Source organism: Cercospora beticola, chromosome 3 (genome assembly GCF_033473495.1).
Source record: "Cercospora beticola chromosome 3, complete sequence".
Classification (NCBI taxonomy): Eukaryota; Fungi; Ascomycota; class Dothideomycetes; order Mycosphaerellales; family Mycosphaerellaceae; genus Cercospora; species Cercospora beticola.
The window spans coordinates 1,677,863-1,694,956 of record NC_088937.1 but is presented as its reverse complement, the minus strand read 5'-3'; the positions used below and the strand labels follow the sequence as shown (position 1 = coordinate 1,694,956).

General features: G+C 54.7%; 7 protein-coding genes across 7 annotated transcripts; 3 read left to right on the top strand and 4 right to left on the bottom strand.

Annotated features, from left to right (window-relative positions):
* Positions 1 to 1,494: 1,494 nt before the first annotated feature.
* GB1 (Guanine nucleotide-binding protein subunit beta) lies at positions 1,495 to 2,821 on the top strand (the record flags this gene model as incomplete). Its single annotated transcript, XM_023595545.2, has 5 exons — positions 1,495 to 1,606; positions 1,693 to 2,405; positions 2,462 to 2,551; positions 2,617 to 2,736; positions 2,804 to 2,821. The coding sequence occupies 5 exons, from the start codon at positions 1,495 to 1,497 to the stop codon at positions 2,819 to 2,821; spliced, it is 1,053 nt and encodes a 350-aa protein (XP_023456811.1).
* Positions 2,822 to 4,060: 1,239 nt separating this feature from the next.
* Positions 4,061 to 4,959, top strand: RHO25_004622 (uncharacterized protein; the record flags this gene model as incomplete). The annotated part of the gene is made up of 2 exons (XM_023595544.2): positions 4,061 to 4,887; positions 4,941 to 4,959. The coding sequence occupies 2 exons, from the start codon at positions 4,061 to 4,063 to the stop codon at positions 4,957 to 4,959; spliced, it is 846 nt and encodes a 281-aa protein (XP_023456747.1).
* An 823-nt stretch (positions 4,960 to 5,782) lies between these two features.
* Positions 5,783 to 7,627, bottom strand: RHO25_004621 (uncharacterized protein; the record flags this gene model as incomplete). Its single annotated transcript, XM_065602573.1, has 1 exon — positions 5,783 to 7,627. The coding sequence occupies one exon, from the start codon at positions 7,625 to 7,627 to the stop codon at positions 5,783 to 5,785; it is 1,845 nt and encodes a 614-aa protein (XP_065458645.1).
* A 166-nt stretch (positions 7,628 to 7,793) lies between these two features.
* On the bottom strand, positions 7,794 to 8,687 carry RHO25_004620 (uncharacterized protein; the record flags this gene model as incomplete). Its single annotated transcript, XM_065602572.1, has 4 exons — positions 7,794 to 7,800; positions 7,884 to 8,127; positions 8,187 to 8,235; positions 8,289 to 8,687. 4 exons carry the CDS (start codon positions 8,685 to 8,687, stop codon positions 7,794 to 7,796), a joined length of 699 nt encoding a protein of 232 aa, XP_065458644.1.
* Positions 8,688 to 9,208: 521 nt separating this feature from the next.
* RHO25_004619 (uncharacterized protein) lies at positions 9,209 to 11,083 on the bottom strand (the record flags this gene model as incomplete). The annotated part of the gene is made up of 2 exons (XM_023595542.2): positions 9,209 to 10,851; positions 10,906 to 11,083. 2 exons carry the CDS (start codon positions 11,081 to 11,083, stop codon positions 9,209 to 9,211), a joined length of 1,821 nt encoding a protein of 606 aa, XP_023457519.2.
* Positions 11,084 to 11,489: 406 nt separating this feature from the next.
* On the top strand, positions 11,490 to 13,322 carry RHO25_004618 (uncharacterized protein; the record flags this gene model as incomplete). The annotated part of the gene is made up of 1 exon (XM_023595541.2): positions 11,490 to 13,322. The coding sequence occupies one exon, from the start codon at positions 11,490 to 11,492 to the stop codon at positions 13,320 to 13,322; it is 1,833 nt and encodes a 610-aa protein (XP_023457520.1).
* A 247-nt stretch (positions 13,323 to 13,569) lies between these two features.
* On the bottom strand, positions 13,570 to 15,390 carry RHO25_004617 (uncharacterized protein; the record flags this gene model as incomplete). Its single annotated transcript, XM_023595540.2, has 1 exon — positions 13,570 to 15,390. One exon carries the CDS (start codon positions 15,388 to 15,390, stop codon positions 13,570 to 13,572), a length of 1,821 nt encoding a protein of 606 aa, XP_023457527.2.
* Positions 15,391 to 17,094: the final 1,704 nt, after the last annotated feature.

Here is a 17,094-nt window from a genome sequence, read left to right as displayed (position 1 = left end):
ATGCTGGACCACGTAAATGCAGCAGCAACGTCTGCACAACGATGCTATAACTGCTGCAATTATTAGCCAGGCATGGTCGGCGGCAAAGCATCGCCAGATGTGTGCATCAAGTGACATTGTCTTATCCTCCCCTGTGTGCTCTATCGAGTTACGATTCGAGAATTCTAGTAGATACTGCCATCAGTGCTATACCGCCAGAAGTTCTGTAGTAGAAGTGCGTGACTGGAACTGCTCAAGCACGAATTGCTTGGTACGCTACTTCGATAGAGCGTGAGCGGCGCGGTATAGCACAATCGATACGACTTGCATTGGTGGGTCTTCGCGGCACTTTCCATTCAGCCAGATCATGATACTGCAGTAATGCATATTTGTCCTTGGTATTCGCACACATTCGTCGACATCGTCTGGGAATTGACGACAATGAGGTGGCTTCCAAGGCGTCTGCAGACGTGAGGGGACGTACAGCAGTATTGAAATGATACGTACAGCCAGGATCGCTTAAGGACGCGGAGAAATGAGTGGTTCGCCAAAGGCGAATGGGAGCGACCTCGTCAAGCACCCTGTTCCTTGCATAACCTCGAAAAGGTTGATCGACAAGCCACTCCTCCAGAACAGCGAGCTTACGGCAGCTGTGCGGCCAAGGCGTGTCGGCACAAGGCCAATAATGCATGGGCGCGGTGCGCAGATCACACAGGCTGGGAAACGCACCGGTCGCGCTCCGCTGGGGGCGGGCGGCGAGGAGCGAACAGCAATGAGCGGGATTATATTATGCGCGCGTAGGCAGCGCCGTCGTCGTGGTGTGCTCGAGCGACCAGGAAGGGAGTCGATAATAATCTCGCTGTGGCTCGATTCGCACGGCAATGTGTACCGAGTCAGCCCGTCCTGGTTCCATTGCCCGGCCGCGCTGTCGCACTGGGTTTGCTCGCACTTTCGACCGCTGCGAGGGCGGCGAGCTCATCATTCACTCACACCGGCGCCAGCACCTCGCACGCTCCGCTCCGCTCCATCTTCAGCTCGTGTCTCGTGCCTCCGCTGCCCGTTGTGTGCGCCGCTGCCTCCGCGGTTCGCGAAGCATTATATTGTCGTTGTCCAAGCAGGGAGATTAGACCGTCTTGGGTTTTGAGCTCGGACGCCCTTTCTGCCCGTTGTTGGCTGCGCTCTTCCACCTTTCCACACCTCTGTGTGGCCGCCGACAGACGCATCTCGCCCGGACTGACGCCGCTGCTCTGGACGTCGACCTCTCCGGACCGCACGCCTCGCGACGACGCCCGCTGCCGGTGCGTGCTTGTTCCTGTGCCTGACCTACCCTTCGCGACCCGCTACCGACGTGAGCGGCGCAGCAGGCTGGACAGACGAGCCGCGACAGCCCCCAAGCTTCACCTGGGCTTGCTCGATTGCACCACGCCGACTCCCTTGCTCCGCGCCCCCGTCCTTCCCCACCGACCCTGAGTGCGCGCACCACGGCCGACTCCAGCGTCGTCGCGGCCAGCCGGCATGGCGGACACGAACGAGAGCATCCAGACCAAGATCCAGATAGCGAGGCGAGACGCAGAGGCGCTCAAGGACCGAATAAAGCGCAAGAAAGATGAGCTCGCAGACACCACACGTGAGTCCAATGCGCCAGTGTGCTGCGTGCTGCGCAGTGTGCGGGCTCGTATGAAGTGATCACAGGCTTACAATGCACCTTGACAGTACGCGATGTCGCGCGACGACAAACAGAACAGCTGCCGCGACTGGCCATGAAGACGAGGCGGACGCTCAAAGGCCATCTGGCCAAGATCTATGCCATGCACTGGTCGACCGATCGCAGACATTTGGTGTCGGCCTCGCAAGACGGCAAGCTGATCATCTGGGATGCCTATACGACCAACAAAGTGCACGCGATTCCCCTGCGGTCATCTTGGGTCATGACCTGCGCATACTCACCCAGTGGTAACTATGTTGCCTGCGGCGGTCTCGACAATATCTGCTCCATTTACAACCTGTCTGCCCGAGAAGGGCCGACACGAGTGGCTCGAGAGCTCAGCGGCCATTCCGGCTATTTGAGTTGCTGCAGATTTATTAACGACAGACGAATCCTCACCTCCTCGGGAGATATGACCTGCGTGCTGTGGGATATTGAGACTGGCCAAAAGATCACGGAATTCGCTGACCACCTTGGAGATGTGATGAGCTTGAGCATAAACCCCTTGGATAACAACCAATTCGTCTCGGGCGCTTGCGATGCTTTCGCGAAACTGTGGGACATCAGGCAACAGAAGTGCACGCAAACGTTCGCCGCGCACGACTCGGACATCAATGCCATCCAATTCTTCCCTAATGGCAACGCTTTTGGAACAGGCAGCGACGACGCCTCTTGCCGGCTGTTTGATATCCGCGCAGATAGAGAGCTGCAAGCGTATACGGTAAGCACAATTCGACGACCTAACGCTTAGCTGTACATGTGCTAATTCATTCTCAGATTGGCGAGCCTGTATGCGGTATCACTTCCGTTGCGTTTTCCGTCTCAGGAAGACTACTTTTCGCCGGTTACGACGATTTTGAGTGCAAGGTTCGTTGTCACTATCCACACAACTTCTGGTCTCACTCGGAGAAGCACGGCTGACCATCAAGCAGGTTTGGGACGTTCTACGTGGGGAGAGAGTCGGCACCCTCCAAGGTCACGACAACCGTGTGAGCTGCCTCGGCGTGAGCAACGACGCCATGTCGTTATGCACAGGATCGTGGGATTCAATGGTGAGCATCATTGCATTCCAAACCGGTATATCCGCCATGGATGGGAATCGCTAATCTTCGCACACAGCTCCGAATTTGGGCATGATTGACCATCTGCATACTTTTGACGGCGCCTCCAGCCAACATGTGGGGCCGCCGAACTGCAGCTCCAAGCGCCGTCGTGACTGCCATTGAATCCAACAGCACAGTTCACGACACTCGGCTGTGTTGGATCACGGCCGCGGTGGTCATGTACAAGACCAGGCAGTCTATCTGCTCACTACTCTTCTGGATCGAGCGCGCCCGCGGAAACTGGAATACACAGCCCACGAGGTCAATGATTTTCCTACGGCAACTATCATATTTCTTCAAATCACTTGCTTGAAAAGCTGTACCTGCGGCAGCGCTGGACGAAGGCTCTAGGCGCGGCGTATGAAGCGGCATATTGGGGCGGCGTGGTTCATTCTACACTGCGAGAGGGCCGCATTTCTCGGCGCCTGTTCATTTAGCTGTATCGCACAAGCAACGGGTTCTCAAAAGCTGAGCTTTGTCACGGCATCTAAGCGCTGTACGTTGGTTAGAGGTCAGATAGTGGGAGGAGGGGGCGAAGGAAGCGACTGACACTGCCATACCATGCTATCCGCTTTAATCCGGCACCGAGCTGCACACCCCGAAGACTCGGGAAATTCAACGCCTCCCTGGCGGCGGCATACAGTAATTGCTTCTTTCCACACTGACGATATTGAGAGCGCGTCACGGTGTCGCGCCGTCCGTTTCATGTTCCCGACGTGCGTTTGATAGCTGAATGTCGCGACTCATTGCCATGCGCGCGGCGAGGGTGCGCCACGACGGTGGTGTCGCTACAACTTGACACTTCATCGTCACGGTAGCGGTAGGCGTGGCGCCATGGTGCTCTCCAGGCTAGCGCTGGCGGATTGCCGGCAGTCGGCGTCGCATCCGGCGATCCTTCCTGTGCCGCTTGTCGCACCAGGGCACGTGAAAGCGCCCGCTCAGATCAGGCCCCGCGAGCGGCCACCAACACGCGCAGTCGGGGCGGGAGGTGTTGCGTTGTCGGGACATGGCTGCGCGGCGGACACCGCTGCTCATGGATGTGCAGACCACCAACAACATGTTGGGCAAAGTTGGCCACAGCGCGTCTCACCATCCCCGCTGCGGAAGACGACCAGGACGAGCCTCTTGAGCACGGCCGTGCTGCGGGCGTTGGATTTCCCAGAATATTATCTTATCGCGCCTGCCAGTCTCGAAAGCCAAAATATCGTCGATTGGATTTACGCCGTCGGCGGAGCTGAGAGAACAGGACCACCAGGCAGGATCCCAAGCTACAATGTCGGCCGCGCAGGATGAATTCAACGAGCTGATGCGCGACAAGGAGCGCAGGACCACGCACCCCGAAGACAGCCACGACGATGCACGATCCTTCCTGAACTTGTCGGACGATTCCGACAACGATGCAACACCGCCCGCTTCCAGTGTCGAGCGATCGCGGACACCGCTGGGCACAGCGCGAAGCACCATTCCCACGAAGCGATATGGCGCCAACACTGGGCCCAAGGGCGTTATCTCAGACGCCCAGAACTTTCAAGACTCTCGAAGATCGCAACGGGCATCCATGAGGAGTATCTCTAGCCTGGCTGCGCAAGCCCAGTCATTGTCCGTACAACAACAAGCGCCTGCCGAGAAAATTGAAGAGGACGAGGAGTTGGATCTTGACGACGATGAGGACGACAGTTTTATGAAACAATGGAGACAGAGCAGATTGAAGGAGATGCAGAACGGCGTCAAAGGGAGCCAGATGCACCACAACGGCAATACCACGAGACTGTTTGGCAGCTTGACCATGGTTGATCCTGATGGATACCTGGACGCTGTGGAGAAATCTGGACCGGACGTTGTGGTCATCGTCTACATTTTCGACGATTACTCGGAAGTCAGCGACCTGTGTGAGCGATGCGTTCGAACACTCGCGGCCAAGCACCAGGACACTCGTTTCGTCAAACTACACATCGAGGACGCACAGATGGAACCCATGGGAGTGCCTGCGATCATTGCATATCGCAATGGCGACAAATTTGCGGATCTGGTGCCTCTGATCAACGAGCTTCCAGATGACGCCGAGCTTAATGCCATAACACTGGAAAATGTGTTCAAGAGGTATGCACCTTTTGATTCGTGACAAGAGACACGCACTAATCAATCATTCACAGACATCAAATCCTGTCTTGAACAGTCCAGATTGGAACACCAACTGGCTCAAATACATGGCAAGCGGTCACAGTATTCTCGTAGCAATGCATCATGCTTGCCCACGATCGCTCCAACGATACATCGCTCTCATCCCTCGCTGGCACCTCTGGACAAGGATCAATAGCTTCAATGGCGCAGCAGTCGCCTTAGCTAGGCGAGGTTGGGATGGCCCTGGACGCGCACATGGCTTTCGTATCGCAGTAGTTGGCCATACAACAAACACGTCTTGTCTGTTCGCGCGCAGTGGCACATGTCCTGAGACAACCTGTAGGCTCCTGCTGGGTCCACGACTCTATTTTGGCATCACTCCAGACTTGTACCCGGAACACCTTCCCGAATGCTCAGATCACCAGCAGGCCATACGAGCACGAATACGCGCGAGCGGAGAAGGCCTGTCACGGATCAGTAATGAGAGTTCCAACAGCTACCCGTGTCAGCTGAGGCAATGCACGAGAGCCCTAGGCGTTGGCTATGGGCTAGCGGCGTGGGACAGGAAGTCTCCATGGGCCGTGGTACTGCCGCTTGTACAGCATGTTGGCAACAAGTCAGGCACAGGACGCTCTTGCTTGGCAGAACAGGATCTCACCACAAATCACATTTGACATACAACATGGTCGCGTTCGTACGACAGGTCTTACTGTTCTGTTGAGAAGCTTACTGCGTTTGCTTGCGCAACCAAGCCACATGTCAGAACTCGAATGCTTGTATGATTCCCTTTCTAACGTCCATTTCTACGCTTCTCATACCCTGTGTCCAATCTGGTCATGACATTCATTCTCATCAAGACTGCAAGCGATCCTCCCTACGTATAAAGCTCCTCAGTCATAGCGTTCAATCCCAAGCCTTCTTTGGCAATATCCTCATCCTTCAAGAACAATAGCGGCATCTCCACCAAGTTTCCTCGAATCCTACTGAGCACTTCCTTCATCTCTTGCGTTCCCTGGGCGCCAGGTGAGAATTCTTCTTTGACGACGTGACCCCATCTCCAGAAAGCTGGCTTCTCATTCTCTTGTCCTTGTTTCTTGGGATCATCAGCTTTGAAGTACTTCTCATAGTACTCTTCGTAATCTTTCCAGTTCTTGACTTGGTCGTCCGGAACCGGATGGAAGACCTTCGCGAACGCTTGCGTGTTCGTCGCAGCGGTCTGTTTCCACAATCTATGGAAGGCCTCTGAGTTCGGATCAGCAACTGCTTGGTCTTCGGGACTGCCCCAATCGTAGTTATTCGGCGTTCCCACAGGCATGAAATTATTGTCTGGACGTTGCATGTCTTGTGGTGGAAGCAGTCCGAGATGTTTCCTGAAGATTTGGCGTCGAAGAGTGGAGGCGAAGACTTTGGATTTCCATGGTCTACCGCCCATTTGAGAGTCGAATTCTTGGTTGTCTTCGATGATCATGGCGATTTCACTGTCGTGGTCTCCAAGTTGTGATCTGTCGTTCAGATTTGCTGAGCCGCAGATTACGATGCGGTCGTCTGCGATCAAGAGTTTGCTGTGGATGTACAGCTCTTCGGACACGAAGGCGTCCATTTCGGCTTCGGGAGCGCCATCCCATGGCACTGATCGGATGTCTGGACCATTTTGCATATAGCATTCGGCGACTGAATCCCAACGGCCACGATTACCACCTCCAGAAATCTGTTGAGCAGTCTGCTGATATCGATCGTAGGCGTTGGCGTTACCATTTGGATCGGCGTACTCCTGGTTATATTGACCCGATTCCACGGTGTGGGCATACTGCTGATCGTAGCCTTTTCTCGCATCGTCATAAGAAACCCCAGCTTGCTGCTCGACCTTTGCCATGGAGGCATTGGCATTGATTCTATCATAACTTCGGAGGTTGTAGAAGCGGATATACTTCATGGGGTCTACGCCCTGCCGAGCGACCTCCTCCATGATGCTGTGGCCTCCGCGATTGGTCGAAAAGTATTGGAACTCCATGATGGCCCGTGTTCCGAGCGCGGCATCGTCCTTGAGGTCACCAGCAAAAGCGGGCACTGATGGGATGTTGATGATCATATGCCAGTCTTCATTGTTTCTCGCAGCTCGCAGGATCCGCTCCACCATGGCTGCACCGATGAGGTTCTTGACAGGCTTCTGCTGGTGTCCGGTCGCGGTGATGAAAAACTGGTTCTCGATGTACACGAAATGGACACTTTCTCTGATCGTTTGGATATAGGCATTGGCAATGGAGTGCTCCAGCTTCACTCCGTGACTCCACTTGCATGCTGAGCGAGCAATCTGGCACTGAACACCTCCAAGTGGCCCGTCGGGAATGTCCTGATTGTACAGCAGCTTGTCTCTTCCATCTTCCAAACGAGCACGGCCCTTTTCGTACTGCTCGCGAATTCTATCGCGGAAGGATTGCATTTGGCCCTCGCCTTCGACACCACCGTCTTCGGTAGACCGGTAAGGGTGTCCGATGATGCCAATTCTTTGCGGGTGGTAGACAAGAGGGGCGTATCGATCGTCTCTACGGACATCATACTTTTCGTAGTAGATGAAGTTCCAGCGTTGTACGAAATGAGCCTTGAGATCTTCCACTACGGGGCCCTTGGCACATAAGGCAACATCACTCCAGCCCATTCGGCTGTTGCTGGTTCTCGGCAGTTTGTTGTTCTCCCAGTGGCTGACATCGCTAAAGTCCATGATTCGAGCGTTGTTGTAATCTTGGCCAGGGAACACAATCTGCTTCAAATCATCAGGATGGGCATCTGCGATGGAGTGCTGGTTGGTATCCCATCGACCGCTGTAATGGAGTTCGTTGGTTAGCAATTCGGAGCATTGTATATGTCTGGCGCAAATAAGTCACTTACTAGCACCTAAATGATGCGAGGTCAGCAAGGTTTCTGTGAATGACACAAGTATATCGTGCTGCATCTGATACAACAGCGGAACAACTTACAGGTCCAGCCCGCCCATAAACGCGACGTGGCTGTCGACCAAGCACAGCTTCTCGTGATGTGCCCAGTACAGCACGGTACCATCGTTCATGCCATAGATTCCCTTGATGGCATCACCTGGGAGTTGTGCGAGTTTAGCAGCGCTCAAGCCGGATTGCTTAATGCTGGCCATGAAATTTGAGGCCAAAGTCTGCTTGTCAGGTAAATGATCCGGGTGGCGGAAGACCTTGATGTTGCCTGTCTTGTCTGTGTCACGAGGAAAGGTCAGCATACAGTCTAAGATCCAGTGGAAGCTGCATAATCACCATTGTCCTCAAGCCAGTGCTTGGTGTGATGTGAGCTAAGAGTCAATGCCTGCCATTTATTCAGCTCCGCAATGCCAATATGCCGTTCTTGTGCCCTCCTACCTGTGTCACTTCCTTATAGACGATCACATAGACTTGCACTCCTCGCTCTGCAGCTGCAAATAACAGTCTGTCGAGTCGATACTGTTCGTGCAAAGCCGGTGGTCTCCGAAGATAAAGCTCGGGACTGAGCCACCAGTCCAGAATCCAGATACTCGACTGTGCATTTTCAATGGCGGTAGAGACGGCCCACATATAGCTGCAGCCGTCGACATACCACTTGACCTCATTACCTTCGCGCTGAGGTGCAAAGCTCTGGTAACGGTGCAAGTGATGGTCATCGTTATCGGAACAGACGTTCGAGTTGTGCGTGTGGGCATGCGTGGATCCGGTCGTTTCTGCTTTGATGCGAGCCTCGACATCTTTGAGGCCCGACTTAACCTTGTCGAATAGGAACGACATGGCGCAGGTCTTGGTATGTGGGAAAGTTGGCGTGGCAAGGCCCACGCATCAATGTTGAGTGTTGTTTGTGTCGAGGCAGCTGAGGTTGGCAAACAGCTTGCCAAGGTGGGCGGTTGTGGCAGCGGTCAGAAACGGCAGCGGACGGGACAGTGTGTGGAACGAAAGCTGAGACTGGAAGAAACAGGTATCTAGAGCAGACTTACGACCAATGAAACAAGCTGCCGTTCAGGAGACATACAAGAGCGACTGCGTGCAACTGAACATTCACTTCAACATGCCATTCCAATGTCAATTCTAGGCAATGCCTTGGCACGCGAAAAAGCCAATTTGATTTGTCCAAAGTCTTTGCTACTGACGACACGACAATCGAACAAGCGTTCTCGATAGAAGAGCGTTCCCAAGCTTTGCAAGCCACTAGCACCAAACTCCACGCCAAAACGCTTACCTGAACCATCAATCATGTCTGGTCATCAACACCATCATATTCTGTCATGTCGCATGCTCCGGCAACAGAAGTCCCCTTAGTTCGCTACGATGCCTGGCCTGCTGTCTGGACGAGGAAAGCGAGACTTGTCGTCCATGACCTTCTTCTTGAACAAGCCGAGGTCGTTGAGAAGCGCGTCGACATCCGCTTGCCAGCTCTCATGTTCGAAGTCGCCATAATCCTCCGTGTATGAGGTGCCGTCGTCCACGCCACTATCGTGCTCCGAGTCGCCGTCCATAGACCTATCGTCTTCCTCACCACCAAGAAAGGCTTCTGGCAGCACTATTGGGTTCTTCAACTCGCCGACTGCAAGTGCCAAATGTCTTCTCAATGCTTCGACCTCCATGCGTAGAGCTTCATTCTGCGGCCGTAGTTCTTCGACTTCCAGCGTGAGGGCTCGAATCTTGGTATCGGACACTGCTTTGGATTCTTGCATTGCACGATGCATTTTGCCCACTTGCCGTTGATAGTCCTCGAGCTCGTCCCTCGCCCGGTCAGCCTCATCGCGCTTGCGTGTTGCAGCATTGTTGACAGAGAGTTGCAGCTGCTTAATAGTCTCGGCCATTTCCATGATTTGTGCATCCCGCTCGGCGGCAGATCGGGCGTCTTGGTTGACGTGCGCTTTAGTGCGGATACGTTTGGCCTGGTCAGCGTAACGCAGAGTCGACAAAGTCTCTTCATAGTCAGTGGGTGAAATGCAAGCGACCATCGCCGTCTTGCTGTTGCCTCCGAGGGAGTCTCTGAGCAGCCAGGTAAGGACACTGTCCCTGTAAGGCACGACCTCTGCCCTCCGCTTGGCTTGGTTCTGCAGACCGCCCATCCGACTAGCTCGTTGACGCTTGGGATCTGCGAGAGCTGCAATGACACGACCGAGAGTGGTGAGAGATTGGTTGATGTTGCCGCCTTCTCGCAGGCGTTGCCCGGTAGCCTCTGTCCTTCCTGCTCTCTCAGATCCGGCCAAGTCGACGAGTCGCATGCGAGCCACTCGTTCAATCGTGCTGTCGTCTGAGAGGTCTGCTTGAATCTGCTTCAGCGTCAAAGTGAAGACGGCGTGTGATCGAGATGATGTGTCGTTCATCTTTGTGCTGGCAGTAGTCCGGTTCAAATCGCCCATTTTCATGACACGCTCAATATCCTCATAGCATTCCACTTTCTCATCTGTCAAGTTCTGTACGAAGACACCTTCGCCCTTGCTCTCTCTGATTTTCAGGTACGTTGGTGGGTTTGTGCGCGGTGTGAGCAAGTCTTTGACATGTTCGTTGTAGATTTCGAAGTAGGAGACATGAACGTTGTAGGTTATACTCCCGCTCTGCTCGGCTTCGACTCGCTCGAATAGTCCTCGACATGTGCGTGGGATCAGCCCAGGTTGCTCGGGAGTGCCCATCATGGTGTAAGACTTTCCACTTCCTGTCTGGCCGTAGGCGAAGATGCATGTGTGATAGCCATCAAAGTTGTGGTCGAGGAACTCTTCGCCGAACGAGTTGTAGATATCGCTCTGACCAGCGAAGTGGGCATCGGAGTCGTTGACTGACCAGAAGGACTTGTCGAAGGTGAAAGTCTTCTGTTCGTACTGCTTTCGTGAGTTGCGCAGCTGGTCCTCGCTCATCTCGGGGGGCAGAATGGTCGTCTCCTGCGTCGTGGGGTTCATGCGGACGATGCATGGCTGGCCAGCATCGATTTCTGAACGAATATTCAGCACTTGTTACCCTTCCTGACTTTCTTATCTCTACTCACCTCTCTTGATGAACTTTCTGCAGCGCACAACAACCTTCACATGGCCGCCGTCGCCATCGGTCGGCGTCTCGGGTCGACTCATGTCGACATCGACGGGCGTGCGACTGCGGAGACTGGGGCTGCTGGCGGTGGAGTGGTAGTAGTGCTGCAGGTCGGGAGTGGTGAGGGAGCGCGACATGGCGGTGGCCGGAGGTGAAATTGTTTGGTGGTCGCGCAACGGAAACGATTCAGCGGTAAGTTGGGCCAAGATGGAACACAAACGACGCAGCTCGAGAGTCTGGCGCAGGCGCAACGAGGCATACATGGAGATCGCCCGGCATCATTGCCCTCGTCACTAAGCACGGGTAGCGCCTGCTTCTGCCCCATGCGCAACGCGGTGCGCTGCTTCCTCTTCTTCTGCCCGTTCTTGTTGGTCCATCGCGCCTCCCGCTTATGATTAGACGCAAACATCGCTCCCACGGCAACGCCCAAACCTTGTGCTTATCGATAAGGCACATGACTCGCGTTCAATCTTTTTGCTGAGCTCTGCTCCGGCGCATACATCCACTTTCACCACGCCATGTCACGATAACACACATTGAGTCATGCCACCGAAGAAGTCGACGAAGGAAGGCGATTCTGCCAATGCCAGTAACGCGGATGGCAATGGGGAAGGCACCACGCAAGGGACAGCTCCCGAAGCGCCAATGTCTGGCAGCAACACACCAGTTGCGACTCCCTCCGGCACACCCGCTCCGCCTACACCAAGCTCGCGTCCAGGATCTGCAAGGCCATCTCCCGCCGTGCGAGGACGAGGGGGCGCGAAGCCCTTGCCAAAGTTCGCAGGTCGACGATCTGCTACTGCTCGAGCAGAGCTAGAGGCTGCAGAAGCGAAAAAGAAACGGGCCGAAGCAAAAGCTGCTGCCGAAGAGGCCAAGAAGAAAGCGAAGGAAGACAGGAAATTCGGCTATGGCAGAGGCAGAGGTGACTCACGAGGCGCTCCGCGGGGCGGTCGAGGCCGAGGCGGACACATTGGCGATCGGCCGAGAGAGTACTCGTCAGAGGCTTCCGGTATATTCGGTGGTGGCCAGGCTTCAGCCGACATCAGATATGCGCGCACCAGTAGACCTGGCGGGTTTGGCAGTGGCGGAGGAGGAGGAGGTGGTGGCTCCGGTGGCAGATCAGGTGGCAGTGGATACCTAGGTGGCTCAGGGATTAAGAGGGAGTCGGGAGATGTTGAAATGGGCGGCATGCGGACGCATATTAAAACAGAAGACGGAGGCTACATTTCCAGCGACGAAGATGAGAATGAAGGAGACAAGCGGGACGTCGATCGCATGCAAGTCATAGATTTGACTGGAGACCAGGAGCCAGACCTCGAAGATCCTTTCGTACCAGTCCGTTTGTCTCGTGTACCACACAAAGAGCGAGCAGTTGGGTTACAAGCTGAGGAGTCGCCTGACGCGAGTGATGCTGCAGAAGCGGTCTCAGAAAAACGCAAAGGCAAGCAGAGGGCAAGAGATGTCGAGGTGACAGGGACAGCTGCGGTGCCTAAGAGGCCCACCACATACAGCTCTTCGGATACTGAAGGAGAGCCTCAAATCAAACAGGAGCCTACAGACGATGAACACACACGCCCGACAACCCCAGAGCCTGCAGTCACACAACCTGCTGCAGGCATTGTGAGTCCTGGTGCTGATCTGCTAGACTCGCCAGAACGCAGGAGGAAAGCCAAAGAAAAGATCAAGGAAAATGCTGAGATTCCAGAAGAAGGCGATGAGTCTGATATCGAGAGACCACCCGAGCCACACTTTCAGACACAGGCCGAGAAGGACGAATGGATCCGATTCTACGACGACAAGCAGAAAGTGCGACACGAACTGGGGAGGCTGGTGCCCAAAGCTATCTCTGCACCTGATGCGGATGGTGACACTGCGATGGCCGAAGAGACTGGCCATGCTAAGCGGGCTAAGGCGAGGCAAGAAGAACGTGAAAAGCACGTGTATCTCTTCCAATTCCCTCCCGTACTCCCTGATCTGAAGGCTGTGACGATTAAGGATGATCCAGACGCTACAGAATCAAATGGCGACGCGAATGGCGACGCGATGGACGTTGACGAAACGAATGGGGCAACATCCACGGCACAGGGCGCCTCGTCAGGAAGTACTCGACCGAGCTTAAGATCCGGACAAGTTGGTAAGTTACGGGTCCACAAGTCCGGGAAGACGACTCTTGACTGGGGCGGCACGAGTCTGGTTCTCAATCTAGGCGCCGAAGCCACATTCTTACAAAATGTTTTGATCGCGAAAGTGCCAGAAACGAAGCCCAAAGAGGGCGAGCAGCCGCCCGAGGATATCGAAGACGCGAATGCCATGGGTATGGGACTGATTCGAGCCAAGTTCGTGCTTACTCCGGACTGGGATGAGATCCTCAAATGAGATCGAGAAGGAGAGTTGGCATAGAATCGGTCTTCACTTTAGCGAGGCGTTGATCGAGGGAATATATTTACGAGACTCATGCTTCGAAAGACCATACCCAGAGGCAACTCGTACGAGGGACCCTAGATGACCACAGCGAAAAATGGAACAGATGTGCTCACGGCCGTAATTTGTCTCCCGACTGTGTATTTGCCTATTTAACAGGATAATGTGGCCCACCCTGTGCACTGAACATCATCATCCTCAATCAAAAACCAAATGGAATCCGATCAGATCTGCGTCCGCCTCTGCGATCCCTCTCTTCGGCATATACATATGCGACTGGTACCTCTCTCGGCCTGCCATAAAGGTCGCTATCCCGCCTCTTCCTCTCCTCTCTTCCACGTCGTTGGTGCGTACCGAACTGCGCATACTCCTGCGTCGCATACTGCGGTAGAGCCAAAGGCTGGAAGGGATGGTCATCATTCGCAAACGTCGCAGCACGTTGGTGGATCTGCGGACGATGACGGCGTCCAGGATCCATCGGAGGCATGGGTGCTGGGGGATGCGGGTAGTCGTCTTCTAGATTGGCGCTGTCCCGTCGACGACCTTGCTGATACGCGTCTCGGCCGCGAGGTAGAGTGGCATAAGGCTCAAGCACGACCATTTTGTCGCGATGGTAGCTACTGTTGCGACGTTCGATGGGATAAATTTTGCGAACTTGATCGTGGTAGAATTTCCGGCCAAGTGTACCGCTAGGCATGGCAGGACTTCTTGTGCCTGGCGACGAAGGCGGAGTGAAGCTACCGCCCGATGGGAGACTCCACATGTCGACTTTATCGAGATGGTCGCGGTGTTGCGATCCTTCGCTGGAGGCACTGTAGCGCGACCGTCCATAGTTGAGCTGCGCGAACTGTCCAGTGAGTTGATGCATCTGGTCCTGCTGCTCCTGCATGTTGCCCTGAATCTCGTCGAGCATGCGCTCGGTTCGTTGCTGGTTGATGCGCTGCTGGCGACGGTCTTCTTCGTGCCTTTCCTCCTGCTCTAAGCGGAGAGCATCTTCGCGACGACGAGCTTCTTCCTGCTCCTGGTATCTTCGCCGCTCCCGCGATTGCCGGCGCCGGTCGCGCGACAGAGAACGAGAGCGGCGGTCTTCCAGGATAGGTGTCTGCCTACGGGTCTGAAATTGGGGATCGACATTCATTGGAGGCTGGAAGCTGCTCTCGTAGAGATTCGGCGTGTTCAGATGCGGGAGAGGCTCAAACGGATTCGACGGACCATGCTGAGGCGGGTGGAACTGGTCAACGTGTATTGCACCAGCATGAGGAGGCGGCGGCGGCGGCGGTGGAAAGTCAAAACGTTGGCCGCCGGTAGCAGGCAGAGGAGGTGGTGGGGGAGGCACATGTAATATATCGGCGTTGTGTGGCGGACCGGGACCGAAGCTGAGTGGCGTGAAATCATCAAAAGGAGGGATGAACATGTCCTTGTCCCTGTGCTTCTTGTTGTCCTTTCTACCGTCCTTGGTCTTCTTGTGCGGTCCGTTGATGTCGATGATGTCGCGTGTATAGGCTATGCCTGGAATCTTGCGGTCCTGTCGTTTTATGATGACGGTAATACTTCTGATCTCGGGTTTGGCTCGAGTCCAAGCATTTTTCACGACGACTGAACGTTTGTGTCGATAGACGCAGTCCAGAGTCCACTCGGCGTGCTCGTCGTCTTCTTGAGACTGCCTGGCTTCGATATAACGGTTGACCGCACCTTTCTGGTCGCGACTAAGCTGAGCGAACGCGTCAAGAGGATCGCCAACTTCTTTGCGATACTTTCGCGACAGCTGTGCAAGCTCGATGTCGCCACTATGAAGAGGCTCGTGATCTGGTCGAGCCCAGCTCTCGAATTCGCCAGGCCGCGCTGGGGCTTTCTGCAAGACGCAGCCCTCGTACATGGCCACGATGCCCGTGGTGGGGTTTCTTTCATTTTTGGTCTTATCCTTTTTATCCTTCCTATTGATAGGAGCGTCGTAGTAACCGTCGTCAGGAAACCCATCGAATTGCGACGGCATTGGTGGATCGAACATCATTCCTTGCTGCATCTGTTGCACCAAAGGTGCTGAGGGTGGACGATGTATGCAACGCAAGTTCTCGTGCACGAGCAACAGGGTTGGTTTGGAGTGAACTGAGATATTTCTTCTTCAAGTGAAACAATGGACAGACTCCGCTCAGTAGAAATCGAAGACGAAATTCGCACCAGGAAGCGGCGGCCTCAATTTCATAAGTTCGCAAGCTGGCTCGCAGCCATCGAAGGCAACAAGACACTCGTGTATCATGCATGTCGCCCCGCTGTCGGCACCCACCACGACCGCATGCGCCATCCGCCCGCTCCGCCAACATCTTCAAGGCTGCACAGCAGTAACATCAAAGCTGCGACGGGCCACTCCGCTGGTTTGTTAGTGTGACTCTTAGAGGATCGTGGAGGCCGCCCCGGGCACAAGCTTCCCTGCATAAGTACCTACGCCCGGGTGCAGCTTGTCAGGCTGAGATGTGGATGCGAACTGTGCCGAGCTGTTGAACGAATCATCCTTTCAAAGATCTCGTCGCTTAGCAATCTCCAATTGATCTGGGCCCGAGGTTCAGCATGGGCACCTAGCTTTGTCGCAAGCGTCGAAGGACTGGTGGTAACATAGATTGTGCTGCTGTGGTCTAATGCCCTGCAATCAGCCACATGCTGTCCAACGCATTGACCAATCAGGAGGCCCCGTTGCCTGAGCTTGCGGCTCGGCTGCATTTGCTGCGGTCAATGATGTTGTTAAGGCAACCAGTTCTTCGTTGAGCGGTAGACAATGGGTTTGAGGAGGACACCATCTGTGATCGTCTCGGAGCAGTGGCGCCAGGCAATCATGCCTGGAGCAAATGAGGAGCGATGATTCCGATCACGCGCTCAAGCGCAACATCGCGGGCAACAGTGAGGGAAATGTAGGTACCTTAGTGCTGTGTCTCGACCATCGTGTGTCGATTTTGCACTGCTCAAGTATGTGCACATTGGTAGTCGACCAATACTCGTAGTGCCGACTCCCTAATGCATCAATTGCAGCGTTCGGCCAGCCGAAATGATTGCGCGCGCGTGCTGCAAGCAATTCGGAAGGACACCGAGAGGCCGCCAGACGGAGCGATTCTGGACATTGGAGGATTCTCTGCATACGCCCCACTGCTGAGCTGGCATATGCAAGCCCATATGCAGCCGTAGATGTACGTCGCGCGTCGCAGTCCTTGACGCTTCAGTCATGCCTCGTTTCAAGAAGCAAGCGAGCTGGGAGTGAGACATTACTGCAGATATGGACGTGATCCAGTCTTTACGGCAACACGTCTGCTCCAGAGACCCGGACGAGGTCGTGAGCATTGCAGCACTGACGTTTCACTGATTGATTGCGAATCCTATGCAGGCGAACAGGATCCTGTCCAAACAAGTATGAGGCTAGTTGCGGACAGCAAAATGGAAATTAGGAAACATGCGTACTTTGCGACCACTCTCGCGAGCTTGATTTCGCAGCTGCCTCGCTGGTCGAGACAGCTCGCCTTAGCTAGGCTGCACAAGGCAGAAATGCGAGAATCGAAAGAGCATTCGAGCTCCTGGGCAGAGGAGTGAGCAGTCTCACTCCTGGGTTCTGTCGAACCTCTGCGGTCAACACACCTGCCCCTGTCGGCACTTCTTTTGACTGAGTGGCTTGGTGTGCAGCTACATGAAGGAAGCGAAACAGAGAGACCACCGGCAGCATGCCCAGTCTCCTCACACAGGTTCA